This window comes from Vidua chalybeata, chromosome Z (genome assembly GCF_026979565.1).
Source record: "Vidua chalybeata isolate OUT-0048 chromosome Z, bVidCha1 merged haplotype, whole genome shotgun sequence".
Classification (NCBI taxonomy): Eukaryota; Metazoa; Chordata; class Aves; order Passeriformes; family Viduidae; genus Vidua; species Vidua chalybeata.
This window is the reverse complement of record NC_071570.1, coordinates 40,115,006-40,133,617: the sequence shown is the minus strand read 5'-3', so window position 1 is coordinate 40,133,617 and position 18,612 is coordinate 40,115,006. Positions and strand designations below refer to the sequence as shown.

General features: G+C 41.2%; 1 protein-coding gene across 1 annotated transcript; it reads left to right on the top strand.

Annotated features, from left to right (window-relative positions):
- Positions 1-351: 351 nt before the first annotated feature.
- TARS1 (threonyl-tRNA synthetase 1) lies at positions 352-15,218 on the top strand. The gene is made up of 19 exons (XM_053968778.1): positions 352-437; positions 685-765; positions 1,601-1,791; positions 2,760-2,883; positions 3,949-4,070; positions 4,292-4,409; positions 5,197-5,261; positions 5,347-5,425; positions 5,978-6,124; positions 7,015-7,113; positions 7,854-8,020; positions 8,508-8,670; positions 8,758-8,895; positions 9,576-9,653; positions 11,386-11,486; positions 11,597-11,701; positions 12,376-12,448; positions 13,211-13,325; positions 13,960-15,218. Exons 1-19 carry the CDS (start codon positions 417-419, stop codon positions 14,106-14,108), a joined length of 2,136 nt encoding a protein of 711 aa, XP_053824753.1. The 5' UTR covers positions 352-416; the 3' UTR covers positions 14,109-15,218.
- Positions 15,219-18,612: the final 3,394 nt, after the last annotated feature.

Below are 18,612 nucleotides of genomic sequence, written 5' to 3'. Positions count from 1 at the left end.
CCCTGGAGGTGTTCAAGCAAAGACTGGACACGGCACTTAGCGCCGTGGTCTAATGAAATCTGACAACGCGGCGTTCGGTCACAGGTCTGACTCGCTGATCTCTCCCAACTTAATTGATTCTGTGATTCTTCCCGCGACAGCGAGAAGAGCGCGGTTGTGCGAGCGCCGGACCGTGCTCGCCGCCCTCACGGGAGCGGACAGAGCATGGGCCACATCCAGCCGCCGCACCCCGTCACGGGCCGCCTTCCTTCGCACCACCGCAGGGCGGCCTCAGAGAGCCCCGCCGCCTCGCTGGGCTCCACTGACCAGCTCTGGCTGGGGCTGGGCCGGAGCGGCCGCCCCCAGTTGCATCAGCCGCGGGCCGAGCGGCGCCTGCGTCGGGCCGCGCCCGCCCCTTCCCGGGCGGCTCCGCGGCCATGGCGGGCGCTGACAGCCAGGTGGGCTCCGCGCCTCGGCTCGGCAGGACGGGCAGGCGCCAGGGGGCCGGCGATGGGAGCTGGGCCTCTTCCCCAGCACTTCTCCATCTCCTGGGGGCGGTGGGGTGTGCCCCAAGGAAAAGGAGCAGGGAGCTGGGGGGACGAGGAGGTCGGGTCTTTTCCGCAGTGTGTGGGGCAGGGGGGAGTTAAAGCGCCTTAGGTGTGAGGGACTGCCGGGGCATGACTAAAGGCTGCTCGCCTTCCGCAGGTGGACGCTGGGGAAGAGAAGAAAGCTGACTGCGGGAAGAAGAAGATGAAGGAAGGGGCTGGCGATGGAGGGCGGTCGGAGGTGAGCAGCCCCTGGGCCGCGGCAGTGGGAGGATGCGGAGTCCTCGTTGCTGCCCTGTGCGCTGCTGGCATTGCTACAGTTTGTCCTTCTGAAGTATTGTATCGGGCGTTACGGTTACACCTCCGACAGCGTGCTTTGTAGTGCCATTGCTGGTTTTCTACATTAATTTGCGTTGGTGTAATAGGAGAACAGCTCAGATTCCTATAGCTGGGTTAGGTTATGCTTTTCCCTGTGCCTCTCTGCATCGGAAAGCAGGCAACATATCGCCGAGGTGAAGAAAGCCTTCTTAAGGTGCTCTCGTCTTTTTCGTCTTCGCGGTGGGTAAACACAGATCCCTCTGAGTCCACGGAGGGCCAGCTGCTAGTCAGCAGCGGTCCTGAGCCAAGTGCATGGCTGTGCCCGGGCGGATAGTCCTGACGTCATTACACGTGTTTAAACTGGAGTCAGTTCCTCTCTGAGTGGCTCAGACTAGAATGTTCCCTCAGCTTTTTGGCTTAATAAAAAAAGTCTTGTTTTACATTGAACTGACACAATTTTTTCTAGTTGACTTTTGTCCATGTGTAGTTTATTAGATGGTGTAGTTGTTTGGTAACATGTGGTTTATTGAACAGGTGTATGGTGGTACAGATTTCATTAAGTTGAAGCTGTGTGGTATTATGACATAATTAATACTATATAATCTGAAATAATGGTGATTATTTGTTGCATATAGTACACAGATATCATCACATAGTTGCTTATGAAAAGTATATCTGTTGTGTTGGCATTCTTGATATGAAGCACTGTCAGATTAATAATCAGATTAATAATTTTCCTTTGTCTTTATTATATACAGCTAAATCCCTGGCCTGCATTTATCAATGAACGCTTGGAGATGTACAATAAACTAAAGGCTGAACACGATGCACTCCTTGCAGAAAGAGCTGCAAATGACAGTAAACTCATTAAAGTTACATTACCCAATGGCAAGCAGGTTGATGCCGAATCTTGGAAGACTACTCCTTATCAAATTGCATGTGGAATTAGGTATGTTTCCGTTATGTGATGCTACACAATCATTTTCAGACAGTTGAGTTTAAGGGGCTGGGTAATGTATAGTTTCTTTGTTATTTATCTCAAGTCTTCTCAAAGCATCTGGGATGCAATGAACTCAAGCTAACCAGCAGGGTTTTAGTTTTGGAGTGCAGTTTTCTTTTGCCTTATGCAGTTTCTAACATTAAATAAGAATAAAACATTCTAATAGCATATTTTTCCATCCAAGTACTGCTGTTGCATTGAGAACTGATTTGCTAATAAATTACCAGATGAAATGTTAGCACTGCAAACCAGTTTGTATTGACCTGAGGAAGATGACTGCTGGGTCATGTTTCAATTGATTACAGAGAGGTTTAACAATATGAGTATTCTTCACTTTAATTTGCATGGGAGGTATTTTTGAACCATACACAGTGAACACCCTGACAGTTAACATTACAAAGATTGCGTGATTCCTAAAGGTGAAATGCCTCCCTCTTTTTTTTTTTTTTTTTTTTTTTTTCTTTTCCTTTCCCTGTCCATAATAAGGTGCCATGTCCTTGGAACTTCCTTTGCTTCTGTGATTTGGGATCATGAAAAGAGTATTTTGCCTAGTGGATATAAACAGTAAATCTACTATGTCAAAAATGGTATTTGATAGCTTTTAAGAGAGTGGTTCTCTCTTATATTGCAATAGGATTGGGAAGTTAGGTTTGTACTTGGAGGATGCAGCCTCTGAGTCAAATATGTGTGACAGTTAAGTAAATAGCAGTTTTCTTCCTATATCCCTAAAATACAAGTAGGATTTTTCATGAATGTTCAGGACTGGCTAAACTGGTCATTTATTTAGAATTTGTTATATCCACTCTGAGCGCTCTAAAGTCTCATTCAAACTGGAGGGCAAATTTGGGGAACTTTTGCTTGCTGATTTCAAAATACAAATACTTTCTTATATTTGTACTTCTGTGTTTGTTCTGTAGTCAGGGATTAGCTGACAACACGATTGTTGCCAAAGTGAACAAGGTGGTTTGGGATCTAGACCGTGCTTTGGAGGAGGATTGTTCCTTGGAGCTACTGAAGTTTGAAGATGAAGAGGCTCAAGCAGTGAGTATCTTTTGCCAAAACATCTTTTGTTTCAAGTTTACATTTGACTCAGCCTCTTGCAGTTATTTAAATATTTACTATGTTCAGAAGATGAAGAAAACAGGTTTGTGGTTTAGGTACTTCTGCATTTCCTCACAGCTCCTTACTGGAAGAGTTGTGGTACTACAGATAATGTACATTCTGCTGTGTACTTGTAGCCAAGTCTGCTTGCAGTTGCTGTAGTTCTTGTTAAAAATTTGTATTTTCAGCCTTCATGTTAATGTAAAGTAGGTATTTTTAACTGACGTCTTCAGCGCTGATTTTGGGAACAAAACTGAGTACAAAAATACTTTCTACGTAGAATCATAAAAGTATTGAGTAGACTGCTCTTTTTCTTTGTGTATGCAAAAGTATCTACTTTTTTATTTTGGCTACTCAATCAGATAAATGCCCAGCCAGTAAATTTGGGATTAGGTTCTTTAGAAAAAAAATCAGTTGCTAAAAGAAACTGTCAGTCAGACTCCTCACAGAAGTCTGACATTCAAACCCAGGGATTTCATAGTGGCTAAATGACAGCTCCCAGTTCATGATTTCAGTTTGTGCTGACCAAGGCAAACTGACTCTTAAAAGATTCGGTTCTGTCAAAACCTCAGGTGTTCTACAAGATGGAGGGTGCAGGATTTCCTATGCATAAGATTGCTGGATTAGAACCACAGCCTTATGTTAAAAGCACATCTTTTGGTCATTATGCAGATGTGGTTGATTAAAGTTCATAGAAAAAAAGGTTTCTGAATTTGTATCTTGACTTCTTGAGAGTAATTAAATCATGTCAGCAACAGTTTGCTACCAGAATGTAAGTTTTTCCCATTTCCACAGTTTTCTGGTGGAAATGCTGCTTTTTGGAAATATTGATGCTGAGGATGTGAGTGCTGCTGGGCAGGTCACTTCTGTTCTGCACACTGCTCTGATGTGGGATGTGCCTCAAGTATCCTTGAAAGCAGGCATTTCAGAAAAGGTTTTAAATGAAACAATTGGAAGTGCATCATGTGTATTCATACTGATTCCTTCTTTTTTTGCTTCTGTTAGGTCTACTGGCACTCAAGTGCTCACATAATGGGTGAAGCTATGGAACGAATCTATGGTGGCTGTTTGTGCTATGGTCCGCCAATAGAAAATGGATTTTATTATGACATGTTTCTTGAGGAAGGGTAGGTTTTGTATTTTTCTTTATTTAGGAGCTGGGGGTGGGTGGCAGTCACCCAGCAAAATTTCTGCTGTGTGCTTGTTCCTAGAACAAAGTCATGTGTACTGCTGCAGATGGCTTTGGTTTTTTGCAGGACGTCCAACCATAGGTTGGTGCATTGCACCAGGATCACAAATTGCATATGAAAGCAAAAATTGCTCACTTCTCTGTATGTGTTTATTTTAGGGGTGTATCAAGTAATGACTTCTCTGCTTTGGAAACATTATGCAAAAAGATAATGAAGGAAAAACAAGCCTTTGAAAGACTGGAAGTTAAGAAGGAAACACTGCTTGAAATGTTTAAGGTGGGCTGTTATAGAAGGTTGTTTCCAGCTTTGTGCAACTGTTTGTAACTTCAGGGTATGTGTTATTAGTGGTAGAAGAAAAGTGATATCACTCATTTGTGATACTTAACCAAAAAAAAAAAAAAAAAAAAAGAAAAAGGAACTAATTTTTAGGTTCTTGGAAACAGGCATTCTGATTTTCTGAAACTGAAAATTCTCATTCTTCCCCAGGGGGATCTAACTAAATCCTGTGAAGCCACATTCTTTATTTACTTTCCAGAAATGCAATTTTACGACATACTATGTATGCAGTTATGTTGTGTTATCTTGTCTGTGGTGATACTCTGACTGCATATGTTGCTGCTGCATTCAGAAAACTTCATAAAACATTTTTTTAGAATAAGGACTTCTAAAAAGAGTGCAAGCAACACTAAAACCTGACCATTTCTCTCTAGTGTCTAGCTGCAAATAGACATTAATGAGTTTTCACTGTTAGGACATCAGGAGAATTACAGCGTTTTTCAGGTTGGTGTCCAGTCTCATGCACAGGACATGTGGTCAGACATGAGGACACTGAGGTCAGGTTTCCTGGGCATGTCCAATTGGGCCTTCAAAACCTCCAAGGACAGAGATTGCACAGCCTATTCTCTGAGCGCCTTGCTCCACTACTGTCTGTCCTCCTGTCTGTCTCTTTTACAGGCCTGTTCTGATGCAACATAGCTTCAGGTTTGCAAATAATTTAAACTGTCGGCCACTTATCTTTTTTTAACAAGGAATTAACAAGTATGTGTGCTGCTTTTCTTCTCAGTATAATAAATTCAAGTGTCGCATCCTGAATGAGAAGGTCAATACCCCAACTACTACAGTATACAGGTAATTAATTATACATGGATCATAATATTATTGGATTTATGGTTCTAGGATTAAATATACTAAATAAATGCTTTCCTTTTCTTAGGTGTGGTCCCCTGATAGATTTATGCAGAGGGCCTCATGTCAGACATACTGGCAAGATAAAGACCATAAAAATTCATAAGGTAAGTGCTGGAACTGCCTTAGATGTTTCCACTGCATCACTTCAGATGTGTTGCTGCCTTTAGGCTTAGCCAGGAATGTACTGTGAAATGAGTAATCTGGCCAAAAACTTGGTGTTACGGATTGTGAAAGGGTTGTGTGCTAGAATGATATTCACGTAGTATGAAGCCCAACAACATGTCCAGGACTTGACACTTCCAGCACAGGAGTGTTGAGTTTGGTTTAAGGTTTGGCTGAACTATTTCAATTAGAATTTACAGTTTTTGCTTAGCTGATGATTATAGCTGTTTGTGAATAAACAGTTGGAATAGGATAACTGCAAAGCAGATAGGCTTTTAAAAACGACAAGAGCCTGAAACCATTTTTATTTACTGCATTTACATTTAAGGATTTTTCTGATCAGTGCTCTGAATTTCACATTAAAAATCTCCTTATGATTTAGTTGTTCCACAGTAATGCTTTATTAATAATTGTATGCCTTTTCATAGCAGGCAGAAGTAGTAAAATGTGGAGGCTTGTCCTTTTCGTCAGTGTTTCATTTCTTTTGCATTCAGAATTCTTCTACCTATTGGGAAGGCAAGGCCGATATGGAATCCCTCCAGAGGATCTACGGAATTTCATTCCCAGATACAAAAATGCTGAAGGAGTGGGAGAAATTCCAGGAGGAGGCTAAAAGCAGAGATCACAGAAAAATTGGGCGGGTGAGACAGCTTTTCTAGTAGTGTATTCCAAAAGCACTATGTGGATATAAGCCCTTAGTTGAAAGCATCTTGAAGATAGCCTATACTTGCTGCCATAACCAAAGTGTGACACAATTTTATTTTCAGTTGGGTTGTGAAGTCAGCTGCTTTTCTCAGGAGCATCAAAATCCTAAAATAAATAACTTTTTTATGCTTTCAACACAATGACATCCTTATTGCACACATTGATCAGAGCAGAATATAAAGACTTCAGTCTGCAACCCATGAATGCTCCAGTCCGCAGCCAATGCTCATTCCTACACAGTTTGCTGCTGCCTGTTCATGCACTTCTTTCCTTCTGCATGATTTCAAAATCTGCAGTATACAGCCGTGTTTTGGGTTCATTTTTTCAGATGGAAACCCCTGTCAGTTAACTGATAGTTCTGAACAGGGTTAAAATGTCTGCTGCTAGTACATTATGACAAAATTCTGAAGGATTCCCCATATGCAGACCTAAGGTGTGTGCCCAGTTTGTAAGAACATTAACTAGCTGTAGTTCACACATTTAGTTTATATGCAGGTAATTAGAGAGCTGCAGAAGCAGAACTAAACATTGACAAGTAAATGTGCAGAGGGAACTGTGAGGGCACAGTTGGGAGTTAAGTGTAAAGTTTTGGCACATCAGTAATGAGTGAAACAGGAAACTAAAATTTTTCCTTCCCCTGTAACTGCTGACAGACATAAAAATACTAGTGAAAATGCATCTGGTGTATTTGATATTTTTTTTTCCCCATGTTTTTCTTCTTGAAATTCTTGTTAGTGATGACCAATCAGCAGCAATTCATTTGTTAATGTTAAGTGGAAAAGGTAGGGTGCAAATACTAAGTTCTTAAGGTATTATTTTCCTGCAGGACCAAGAACTGTTTTTCTTCCATGAGCTCAGCCCTGGTAGCTGTTTTTTCTTGCCAAAAGGAGCTTACATTTATAACACATTAATTGAATTTATACGGGTAAGTAATATCTTCTGGAAATCTTGTAGAAGAAATTGCATTATTTAAAAAAAAATACATAACAGCATGCTATGTTTAAGAGTATTAATAGCCTTTCATTTCAAGTTATCTTTTAGTTGTGTAAGCCATGGGACTAAAGTAACCTTGTTTCTTTGAACTGGTCTTGTCACGATCTCTGTGAAGTTGTGTTTTATCAGTACTTTATACCTGCAGTTAAAGCTGTGATAAAGGTGCTTTGTCATAGGAATTCTTAGACATCTAATAGTAGAGCTAAGCTCACACTACTGCTGTTCCATTGATGCATATTGATTTGTTTTAATAAACATACTTAATTTGGTCTTGTAGACCTATTTGTTTTGAAAATATATGTAGCAAAAGAATGCTGATCTTCCTGCTTTAAGATTTGAAGTCTGTTTTATTCCTGTATATTTGGGCTGCAGTGTAATATATCAAGGGTTATTGAGTAATTAGAGACTGCTGCATTGCTTGCAGGCAGGAAACTTGTTCTTCTTGCCTAACCCTAACCCTAACCCTACTAGAGAATTTCTACTAGAGAATTTGTTTGGGGCAAGAGTGGTGCTAGAGATGTATCCTGGCATGTCCAGTTTCCTTCCTCCCTTCCCTTCCTAAGTCATGGGATTTTCGTATGGCATCACTTTTATATTTTTTGGCTGCAGATTGAAGCCTGTACTTACCTTTATTGTCTTTATTACTTATGTTATATACTGTGCCTGTTCTAGAGTGAGTATCGAAAACGTGGATTCCAGGAGGTTGTCACTCCAAATGTTTTCAACAGCAAACTGTGGATGACTTCAGGGCACTGGCAGCATTACAGTGACAATATGTTTTCCTTTGAAGTGGAGAAAGAAATCTTTGCTCTGAAGCCTATGAACTGTCCAGGCCACTGGTAAGTACATAGCAAAATCAGTTTACCAGAGATTGTGCTGATTGAAAAAAAACCTAAAAAAGCCCAGTCTCCTTCCTTTGCCTGTGTAATTATAAAGATGGCTACCTTCAGTTATTTATTCTGTCAGGAATGATGTAATTATATGTCTTGCTGTGTACATGCTCCCTTCACTTGAGACACTGAGAAATGTCATGCCATTTACCATTATTAGAGTGGCCCTATCATTACCAGGGGATTGTCAGTTTTGTGGCAGTTCAGGCATTCAGCTTTTTATGCTCAGTTTTAGGAGCTGTTTTATCTCCTTTCTTTGAAGAGGGGAAGCTGTTGAAGGAGATTGTTTCCCTGACAAATCTAGATAAGACTGATAGCTGTATCCACATTACACCAATGGCTTTATGGGCATGTGCATCACTGGCTGCTTCTCCCTGACTGTCCCTTGCAGAATTTTGGTTCTGAATGAGCTTCAAGTAATAAACTTTTCCTTCAGCCTTATGTTTGACCATCGCCCGAGGTCGTGGCGTGAGCTGCCATTGCGGTTGGCAGATTTTGGTGTCCTACATCGCAATGAGCTGTCAGGAGCTCTCACAGGACTAACCCGAGTACGCCGGTTCCAGCAGGATGATGCTCACATCTTCTGTACTATGGAGCAGGTGGGAGCTCCTGCTAAATTAAACTGGGTAATAAAATCAGGTAAACTGAAATTTCCGTATTTGATACATGTTTTCTATTATCCTCAGATTGAAGAGGAGATAAAGAGCTGTCTGGAGTTCTTGCGTACCGTGTATGATGTCTTTGGATTTTCATTTAAACTGAATCTCTCCACTCGTCCTGAAAAGTACCTGGGAGATATTGAAGTGTGGAATCAAGCTGAAAAGGTGAAACAGTAGTCTTACTCTTTTCTATGATGTAAAGCTGCATTGTCTGTAAGAGCTTACTGCCTTCTGGGAGGTACAGTGAAGCTGGGCTGGGCATGAGCAATATAACTTCGATAATTGCCTTCAGTTCAGTCTGCCTGCTGTTTGCTCTCAGTACAGAGGCAGTCTCCATGCAAGCATCAAATGAATGTAAGCATCTCCTTGTCTTTTTTTGAGAATTAAAAGGGAGGAAGAGAATCAGTTCTGGCAGCCCCTGTAATAAGACTTAAAGCCATCTCCCAAAAGTGAGGCTGAAAGGGATGGGGTTGGCTACTGCAGGTGCAGTACTGGGGAGAAGATACTGCAGGAATAGATATTTGGTGTAGCAGGGCAGATTTCATCTCAAATTAACTACAAACTTTGAATTTAGTATAAAAAGTTCTTATATCTTAGCTAATGCTTGTTTGGCCTCTTCCAAAATGACTGCATTAATTTTGTCTTTAAATTCGGAATTTTTTTTTTTTTTTTTTTTTTTTTTTTAGCTGGTGCTCTTCCAAAACTTCCCTTTTTCAGAAAATAAATGTGTTTCAGCTGTTACTGAGAAGTAGTAAGAGTTTGATAGGGTCACCTATTTGTAGGAGCAGGCTGACCTGAAACTGTGATGTGTAAAGAAACACTGAGTGTGTGTGCTTTATCTCCAGCAACTTGAAAACAGCCTCAATGCCTTTGGTGAGAAATGGGAGTTAAACCCTGGTGATGGAGCTTTTTATGGACCTAAGGTTAGTGTGTTGCTAACCCCTATTTGGGGATTTGGTTTTTAGTTCTGTTTGGGTAAGGCAAAAAGCTGGGATGAGGAGGAAGGGAGTTTTTTTTATGTTATCCCATTTTAAGATGCTGTCTGATAGAAATTTGCTGTTTTTCCAGATAAATAAACTCTTAACATACTTGAGAGAGAAATAGTCTTCTGTGATCCTGGTTTTCGCATAGTTTTAACTGCTTTAACACTCAATTAATTAATCTAATGTGAATAAAATATTTGTCTCCTGCTTAAACAGCTGACTGGTGGGTGACACAAACACAAGGTGGCACTGTATGATCTGTTTTAGCAGAGCAACTTCTGCACTGGAAATAATCCTCTCAGCAGTAACTGAATCCTAAGTCAGGAGAAAATCAAAAGTAAACTTACTGGTTAAATTTTTTTTTCCTTTAACTTCACAGTTTTGAAGTTGCGTTGAGTTACTGGTGGGTTTTGTTAGTTTAAAAATCCCCATGCATGATCATGTGAATTTGTTTGGTTTCTTAAGAACAGTCTCCTCAGCTTAGACAGATTAAATAGGGCTTTTTAGAAACTTCCTTATTATCCTTGCACATAAGGACACAGAGTATTATGAAATGGCTTTTAAATCTTTCCCTAATATGCCTACACTACATTTATATTTGTGTTCTCACCTAGTAAGCTGGTTCTGATTTTTGTATTTGTATGCCAGTTGAATCAGTTTTGGTTCATGTCTTTTTTTTAGGTAAAATGCGTTATAGCAGCTCATATTCAGTAATTTCTGTATTTGAAGGAAGACAAATATACAGGAACCTTTGTTAACAATAATTAATCTTACACTTGCTCTTCGTACAGTCTGGATTTGAAATTAAATTAGGTTGTAAATAATTTATTTTGATTAGAAGCTCTCTGGTGATTAGCTGAATTCTGATAAACTGAATTCTAGATGTAAAATTGAAAGACATTTAGATCTTGAGTTGTTAAAATACTGATGTGTTCGTTTATTACACAAATTAAAAAAAGGCATACTGCCTTAATATATAGTCTGATATATACTGGTAAAATTATGACTAAGTGAGCAATGTAATAAATAAATAAGGTCAGGACACTATAAGCCTACTCTTTTCTGTAAATCTTCTCTGTCTAAGTTGTATCATAAGTGTACTCAGAATTTAAGTGTTAGATACAAAAGAAAGAACAGGCTTGACTTGTAGGTCAGAACAAGTGTTACTGATTGATAGGACCTCCTGCTGGTAAGTGGCCTATTTAACAAATTCTTGTCCCTTGTTCATGCCCTGAATTTGTAACACAAGCTACAAAGTCTTCAAGTACTGTATTATAAAGAAGTGCAAATTTGCCACTTAAAGGCTGAAGAAATCTCATTTTTAGGGAGATATGTTCAGTTCTGCATTTATGTTCTGCTGTGCTCACTCAGTGAAAAGGCCCATGAAAGTTCCAGACTGAAACTCATAAAATGTCCAAGACATTAAATATAGTTTCCACCTGATACATTATCTCTCTAATTACTCACCCTGTTTTTTAGCTCTTAACAATTTTTGCATCAGAACCTGCAAATCACTTAAAGCCTAATGAAGGCTGAAGTAAAACTATCTGTTTAAAACTGCATAGAATTTCTCTGCATTGAGTGAAATTTTCCATCTCAAAACAATGGATTTGCTTTCAGAGGGGAATGCTTGTCTCTTAACTGTAAAAGTTTATTTCTTTTTGTTCTTCAGATCGACATTCAGATTAAGGATGCCATTGGCCGCTACCACCAATGTGCTACAATTCAGCTTGACTTCCAGTTGCCAGTCAGATTTAACCTCACCTTTGTCAGGTAAACACAGGGGCAGGTGGTTTTAGTTTCTGTGTAATCTAACTTCAGTGACACTTACAGACATAAGGTTGCATCAAGGAAAAAAACCTTACAAAAGCATTTCTTTACAGCCATGATGGCAATGACAAGACAAGACCAGTTATCATTCACCGGGCTATCTTGGGATCAGTGGAGAGAATGATTGCCATTCTAACTGAGAACTATGGAGGCAAATGGTAACGTTGAAAAAAATATTATTCCAGTTCAAGCAAACTCTTCATGTAGGAGAGAAATTAGCCCCAAGTATTGGAGATTCAAGAGGGTCTGTTTGTTCCACTTACTTGATAGGGCAACATTCCTAGGAATACCACAGGGCAATTTCTTCTGAACCACCTTCCTTAGACATGAAATTATTCAAGATATGGTAGATTTTACATGATACTGACAATGCAGGTTTAGCATAGAGCTAGTCTGCCCACAGCATTTGCATTCCAGCTGCTTTTGCAGCAGGACCAATTTGTAAAGAGTCATTTATGTAGGTGATCTGCTTTACCTGTGTTAATACCCAGTAGGAGTGACCCCTCTGATTATGACAAGACTTAAAAGTAAAGGCTTTCCTTTGCTTAGTTAGTAATGAGCTCAATCAGTCAGGCTTTATTATCTGCCATAAAACACAATAGCAACTTCCAATCAGCAAGTGCTCGTGCCCACACTGCAATCCTTTTAGACACTCAATTCTCTTGGGGAAATAATTGTAATGAATATAGGGCTCTCATCACCTCTGAACCCAATCTGTGCAGCTGGCTTTAAAAGTCTCTTGTGAAGATTTTATTCCTCTCTGTAAATAGTATTTTTTGTACTGAAAAAAACAATGAAAGCTATATAAACTTGTTTTGTTTGTTTATTGAAGGCCACTCTGGCTGTCCCCACAGCAAGTAATGGTGGTACCAGTGGGACCAGCATGTGATGAGTACGCTCAAAAGGTGACGTATATGGTTTCAGGGCTTTGATTTCAGTATATCATATTGATCTGAAATACTCAGTTATTAATGATTAATAGTACTTATTTCAGAGATGCATTCCAAGTCTTTGCATATTACATTGCCGTGATTTTGTATATCACAGTGACAATTAGCTGCTGAAGTTGTAGATCTCTTAAAAATAACGTGAGTTAGAGTTTGGGTATATGAATAACAAATGTTGATCTTTGTGAGACTTTTATTTTTGGAAAACTTCGTTTTTCTCTTGCTCAAATCTGTCTTACCCTTCAGGTTCTAGTCCCCCATGGCCATGTGCCTCTTGCAGAGCAGTAAGAAAGATAAAAATGAGTCTTTGCCTATTTAGCATCCAGCACACCTTTGCCTGTAGTTCTTTTAATCACATTATATGTAAATACAGTAGCTCGCAAAATTAAAAAAAAAAAATCCTCTAATCAGTAAGCTCCATTATCCTGTTGCCTTTTACAATATCAAACTCAAATTAACACAACACAAACATTTACTCAGTGGAGTACTCAGCACAAACATTAGAGGTTCACATCACTGCTTACTTATTTATTGTGTATATAGATGCATGATAGCTGGTGTATTTTAATTTCTTGAACTGGGCTTATCTCCGAAGCCTTCACACATGACAGTGCCTTTTTTTTAGGATTCAGATAATCTGAAACGGTTTAAATCTACAAGTCATTAATAGTTCATGGCCATGAATATCCAGTAGTGACAATTCTGATATTTTTTCTTTAGGTTAGGCAGCACTTTCATGATGCTGGATTTATGGCAGATGTTGATGTAGATCCTGGGTGCACACTGAACAAGAAGATCAGAAATGCTCAGCTTGCGCAGTATAACTTCATTCTGGGTAATGTATTAGTTACCTTGTACTGGCTGACCCTTTTGTTACAGGATTTGGTTGTTCTGTGAGCAGGGCAGAGAGTTGTAATCAGTATTTTAGGTCAATTTGTTCTTGAGAGTCTCCCCTACAGAGAACCTCTCCTGCTGACATCATAAGCATTCCTGGACTGGATAGCTGTCCCTGAAGGGAGATCACTGTGACCCAAGGAATTATTGATACTTTTTGCTGTCTTCTGGTCAGCAGTGTGGGGATAGATATATGAAGTCTCTTGTCCTTTATCAGTCAGATTTTAAGTGATTTTCCATCCTCCCAAAAATTCATGCTCGTGCTTCTACTTCAGCAAAAGAAGTATGTTTCCATTGCATACATCTGTGGTACACTTCTGAACTAGGCATGCATGCATAAGAGGAGCCTCTTTCAGAGAGAGTGATGCAGGGAATACCAGAAACTCATCCTAAAGTACAAGATTTGAAGGAGCCTGTTAGTCCTGTTACGTGAATTTGGGATCTAGCATTGGCCTTAAAACTATCTGGGATCCATTAAGATTAGAAGGAGCCTTTGACAGAGAAACTCTACCCTCCAAGTAACTGACAGAATTGTGAAGAAGCAGTTGATTCCTTTACCTCTTGGTTCTTTCTAGTTGTTGGTGAAAAGGAGAAGGCAAGTGGAACAGTGAACATCCGCACCCGAGACAACAAGGTCCATGGGGAGAAAACCATTGCAGACACTGTGGAGAGGCTGCTGCAGCTGAAATGCTCTCGTTCCAGACAAGCTGAAGAAGAATTTTGACAACACCTGCTCTACCTGTTATATAAAGTATTTGTAGTTTTCCTAATTTAGTTAACCAGAGTTTTTGTTCTGAGCCAGATTTGAAGTATATTTCACATTTGGACTTCTTGCTCATTTTTACGGGGATCTTTCTTTAGTCAAAAATGCCTCTTTTTGTATAAAAAAAAAATCAGGTTTTTCAAAAAATGTTGAAGTTTCCTGGCTTTTAACCAGTGACATACGAAGCAAGATGAAATGACTTTCTGTGACTGCAAGGGAAAATTGAAACGTTAATCAGGGGTATCTGGCATTCTACCTGCCCTATTAAGAATAACATACATTTTGATAACATATTTTTCATGCCAGTTTAACAATAGACCTCAGGCTTAAGAACCCACATAGTAACCATGTGCTGCAGCATCAGCTTCTGGAGTGTCTCCATGAGTAAAGAAGGTGATACCTTGCCATCCCATCTCATGGTCTCTTACCAACTGTCAGTTTCTCTCCAGAACTCCCAGTCACACAAACAGGGATCTGAACAGAGGCCTCCTGCTTCCATAGTGGTTGTTACCTCTGGCAGTGTCTCAGCACCCAAAGTGAGGCATTCCTGACTCCACAGTGGGGCCCTGTGCCACAGAGCACAGGGCTGCTAACCAAAGCCTACTGCGCCCCTTTCCAAAGGCAGCTCTGAAATGTGCTGGCTCTGCAGATAAGGTCCTCAGAGCTGTAGAAAGGGGATAACACTAGCTGGAAAAAGCAGGGCAAAGTAGGGCCAAAGTTTACTGAGGAAACCAGTAGTATTAGGAGCAAAGGTGCTAAATACAGTTTCTGTTCATGTCTGTGAGCTGTCATTACAGTAAGGGCATCTGTCACACAGAAAAAAGAATGTACTAAGGTAGTGATTATTTCTTTAAGACAAATGCTACTTTTCACTTTAATAGGTACAGTCCCATCCAGGCTTCCTTCCCAACCCTCTAGTCCAAGGTATCACTTAATTAGCAGCCCTTCCTATCTTACTGCTGAGGGCTCTCATCTATTGATTCTGGGTTTGGTTTGGGGTTTTTCTCTACATCTGGCTAACAAGAGGCAAATGTCTGTCACTAACAAAAAATAAAATCTTGGTATGAGGTTTTTTTGCAGCTTTTTTATTTCATTAATCTTAACTAACTTGAACAGTTTCAAAAGGTGGTTGATAACAGTTCATTCAAAAAGGAAAAAAAAAGCTATTGCCACAGCCTAAGCTAAGATCAGACAAGTCTGAGGACAGGTTTGAGCTCGCTCACCTTTTGAAAGCCTCCATGTCTTGCTATTTCCATCATTGTCTGGGCAGAAGTATTTCATCCTGCCTTTTCTCACCTGTTTCACTCAGGGGTGATGGTCACATCTAATCAGCATTTGAACCCTTAGTGAATTCAGACTCAGCAGACTCTAACCCCAGCAATTTTCTGCAAAATCTATTTCATCCTGCTTTCATTCATGGAGATTAAAGGTTCCATCTAACTGCTGTAGAGAGAAGAGCGGGAAATTTATTTTTCCCTGTCTTGCTGCTTTCAGAGTTACTTTTGCGAGGGTTGTTATTTTCTGTATTTAGCACCTGCTCTTCTTTGCTGAGAAGTGACTGTTGCCCATGCAGTCACTGTGGTGGAAGCAGACATCAGCTGCCCCTGGGGCAGCAAGACTTGACCAACTGGTGAAGCAAACCCAGTGTAGATACCAGTGGCCCAGGGTAATGGAGCCACTAGCTCTGTTTCTCTCTAGAAATTATGCTTCATATTGCCTTTCCACTGGTATATTTGTTGATTTGCAGAGAGCTCTCCTTTCCTTTTGTGGGGATCCCTGGACACACCAGCATTAAACTGCCCAGAAACTGACCAGGTGGTGTAATGAAAAGCTGGTACTGTAAAGCAGCTTTTTATGGCACAGCTGGTGCCAGTTTTGGAGAGGCTGTCCCTCTACAGCAACCTCATTGGCTGAGATTGTGCTCTTAAATACCAGTAGAACAATGGATACGTACTGTGTGCCTACATTTCTAGAAACACTGGCCAAGCTACGGCTTAGCACAGCACAGAGCCCCTGCAGGGTGGTGACAGGACTGAGGTGTCTGCCTCCAAATCAGGTCAGTGCAATTCAGCTGTGGATGTGCACAGAAATAAAGCTGGCTCTGAGGTTGTGCTCCCCCAGCCCTTTCCCTGCTGGAGCAGCAGCCTTCAGTAGTGCTCTTGATGGCTGCAGGTGGCTTACAGACAGCACCACAGGAGTTAAGGGCTGTAAATCTTCCTCAGCAGCTAAGGGCTAGTTGAGCATGTACCAACCCGAGATACATCTAGTATACAAATATTACTGTGAGTCAATTGTCTTACTCCATAAATAGTTGAGAGCTGAGGGCCTGATGGGCTCTCCTTTATAGCAGTGGGCTGCGTGCCAGCATGTTCCCTTGAGTAAGGACTCTGCTCAAGGTTAATCCTTGAGGCTGGGAGAATCCTTGCCACAACTGATTATCAGCAAGTGATTAACAGCATGCTAAACTTTGAAATATTGGCTACATGGTAAAAAAGATGGATTGTGCACATGTAATCCTTCAGGCAGAAGCTGTTGACTGAGTCTGGCACTAAGCCTGAATCCAGCTGCCTAGACTCCCCTCAGAAAGGAATGTTGAATGCCTGGGACTCCTCCCTGAACTTCATGACTCAATGGCAATAGGGTTTCCCGACAACAACTTTGCCTGATCCTATTCTCTATGCAGTGAAAATCAAATGTACATTGTCCCTGAATCTTGTTAAAACACTGTTGCATTTATGATAAACTTCATTAAATCACTGTTTTACATTGATAAACATATTGCTGTTTCTTGGTTACAAGTGAAGTGCAGTACTTTATCTATAGCACTAGCACTGTGCTGCATAAGTAGCACATTCTCTCCCTTGGTTCAACAAGAATTCCTCTGAACAGTGGCTTTGGTCATTGCTTACCATCCTTCATAGCATAAGCTCCCAGCAAAGTAGTGTGTGTCTCCTAAGGCAGGACGATGCAGCCTGGCTGTCATAGGTTTACGGTGGGACCACTTGTCAAGCAGGAAAGAAGCTCTTGCATAATTCATTTTGGGGATGGAGAAGGCTGAAACCCATCTCTCCAGTTTGGCAGAGCCTGCTCTGTTTACTAGCATTAGGTAAGAGAAATTCAAGTAGTTTGCAATTTGCTTTTCACTCTGTGTATCCCTAGGAAAGTTTTCATGGGGATTTCCTGTGGAGTATTTGGTAAGGTATGTCTCCAACTTAGCTTTACTTCACAGCAATTTTAGTTTCACAAAATCACTGAATATGCTGAATTGAAAGGGACCCACAAAAATCCAAGAAGTCCCAACTCCTGGCCCTGCACAGGACCATTCCCTAAAAGCACACCTGAGAGCATTGCTAAATGCTTCTTGACCTCTGTCAGGCATGCTGCTGTGACCATTTCTCTGGGGAGCCTGTTGCAGTGCCCAGCCACCCTTTGGATGAAGACCCTAATACCCAGCCTAAACCTCCCCTGACACAACTTCAGGCCATTCCCTTGGATCCTGTCACTGTCACCACAGAGCAGAGGTCAGTGCCTGCCCCTCTTTCCCTCATGAGGGAATTGTAACTGCAGTGAGGTCTCCCCTCTGTCTCCTCTTGTCCAGGCTGAACAAAGCAAGTGACCTTGACCGCTTCTTGTGTGGCTTTCTATCCAGACCCTTCACCATCCTCGTTGCCTTCCTTTGGACACTCTCTAATGGCTTCATGTCTTTCTTACATTGTGCCACCCAAAACTGGCCCCAGCATTCGAGATGAGATCGCCCCAGTGCAGAGCAGAGCAGGACAATCCCCTCCCTTGCCTGGCTGTTGATGCTGTGCCTGATGCCCCCAGGACAGGGTTGGCCCTCCTGGCTGCCAGGGCACTGCTGACTCGTGTTCAACTCACCATTGACCAGGAGCCCTAGGTCCCTTTCCATGGCACTGCTTTCCCAGCATTTCCTTCCCCAGTCTGTATTTTCATCCAGAGTTGTCCTGGCTCAGCTGCAGGGTCCAGCACTTCCCCTTGTTGAGCTTCATGCAGTTGGTGATTGCCCAGTCGTCTCATTTGTCCAGGGCCTCCCTGCCCTCAAGGGAGCCAACAGCTCCTCCCAGTTTTGTATCATCTGTGAACTTGCTTAGTGTGGCTGCAGAGAGCAGCAGGCACAACCAACTTTCCCAGGCATTGTCCTGGAGAAGGCTGTGAGAAGATCAGAGAAAAGAATGAGAAACAATTCTTACCTTCACTTGCTGCACCTGTTGTTGTGCACATGTGGAATGTGTTATGGAGATTTGTTTACCAAAGGGTGATTTCTTAATTGGCCAGTGGTGATGGTGTTTGGATTCAATTGACCAATCTGGTAAAAGCTGTATGGGACTGTTGGCAAGGGTGATGGGTTTTTCTTTATAGTATAGTATAGTATAGTATAGTATAGTATAGTATAGTATAGTATAGTATAGTATAGTATAGTATAGTATAGTATAGTATAGTATAG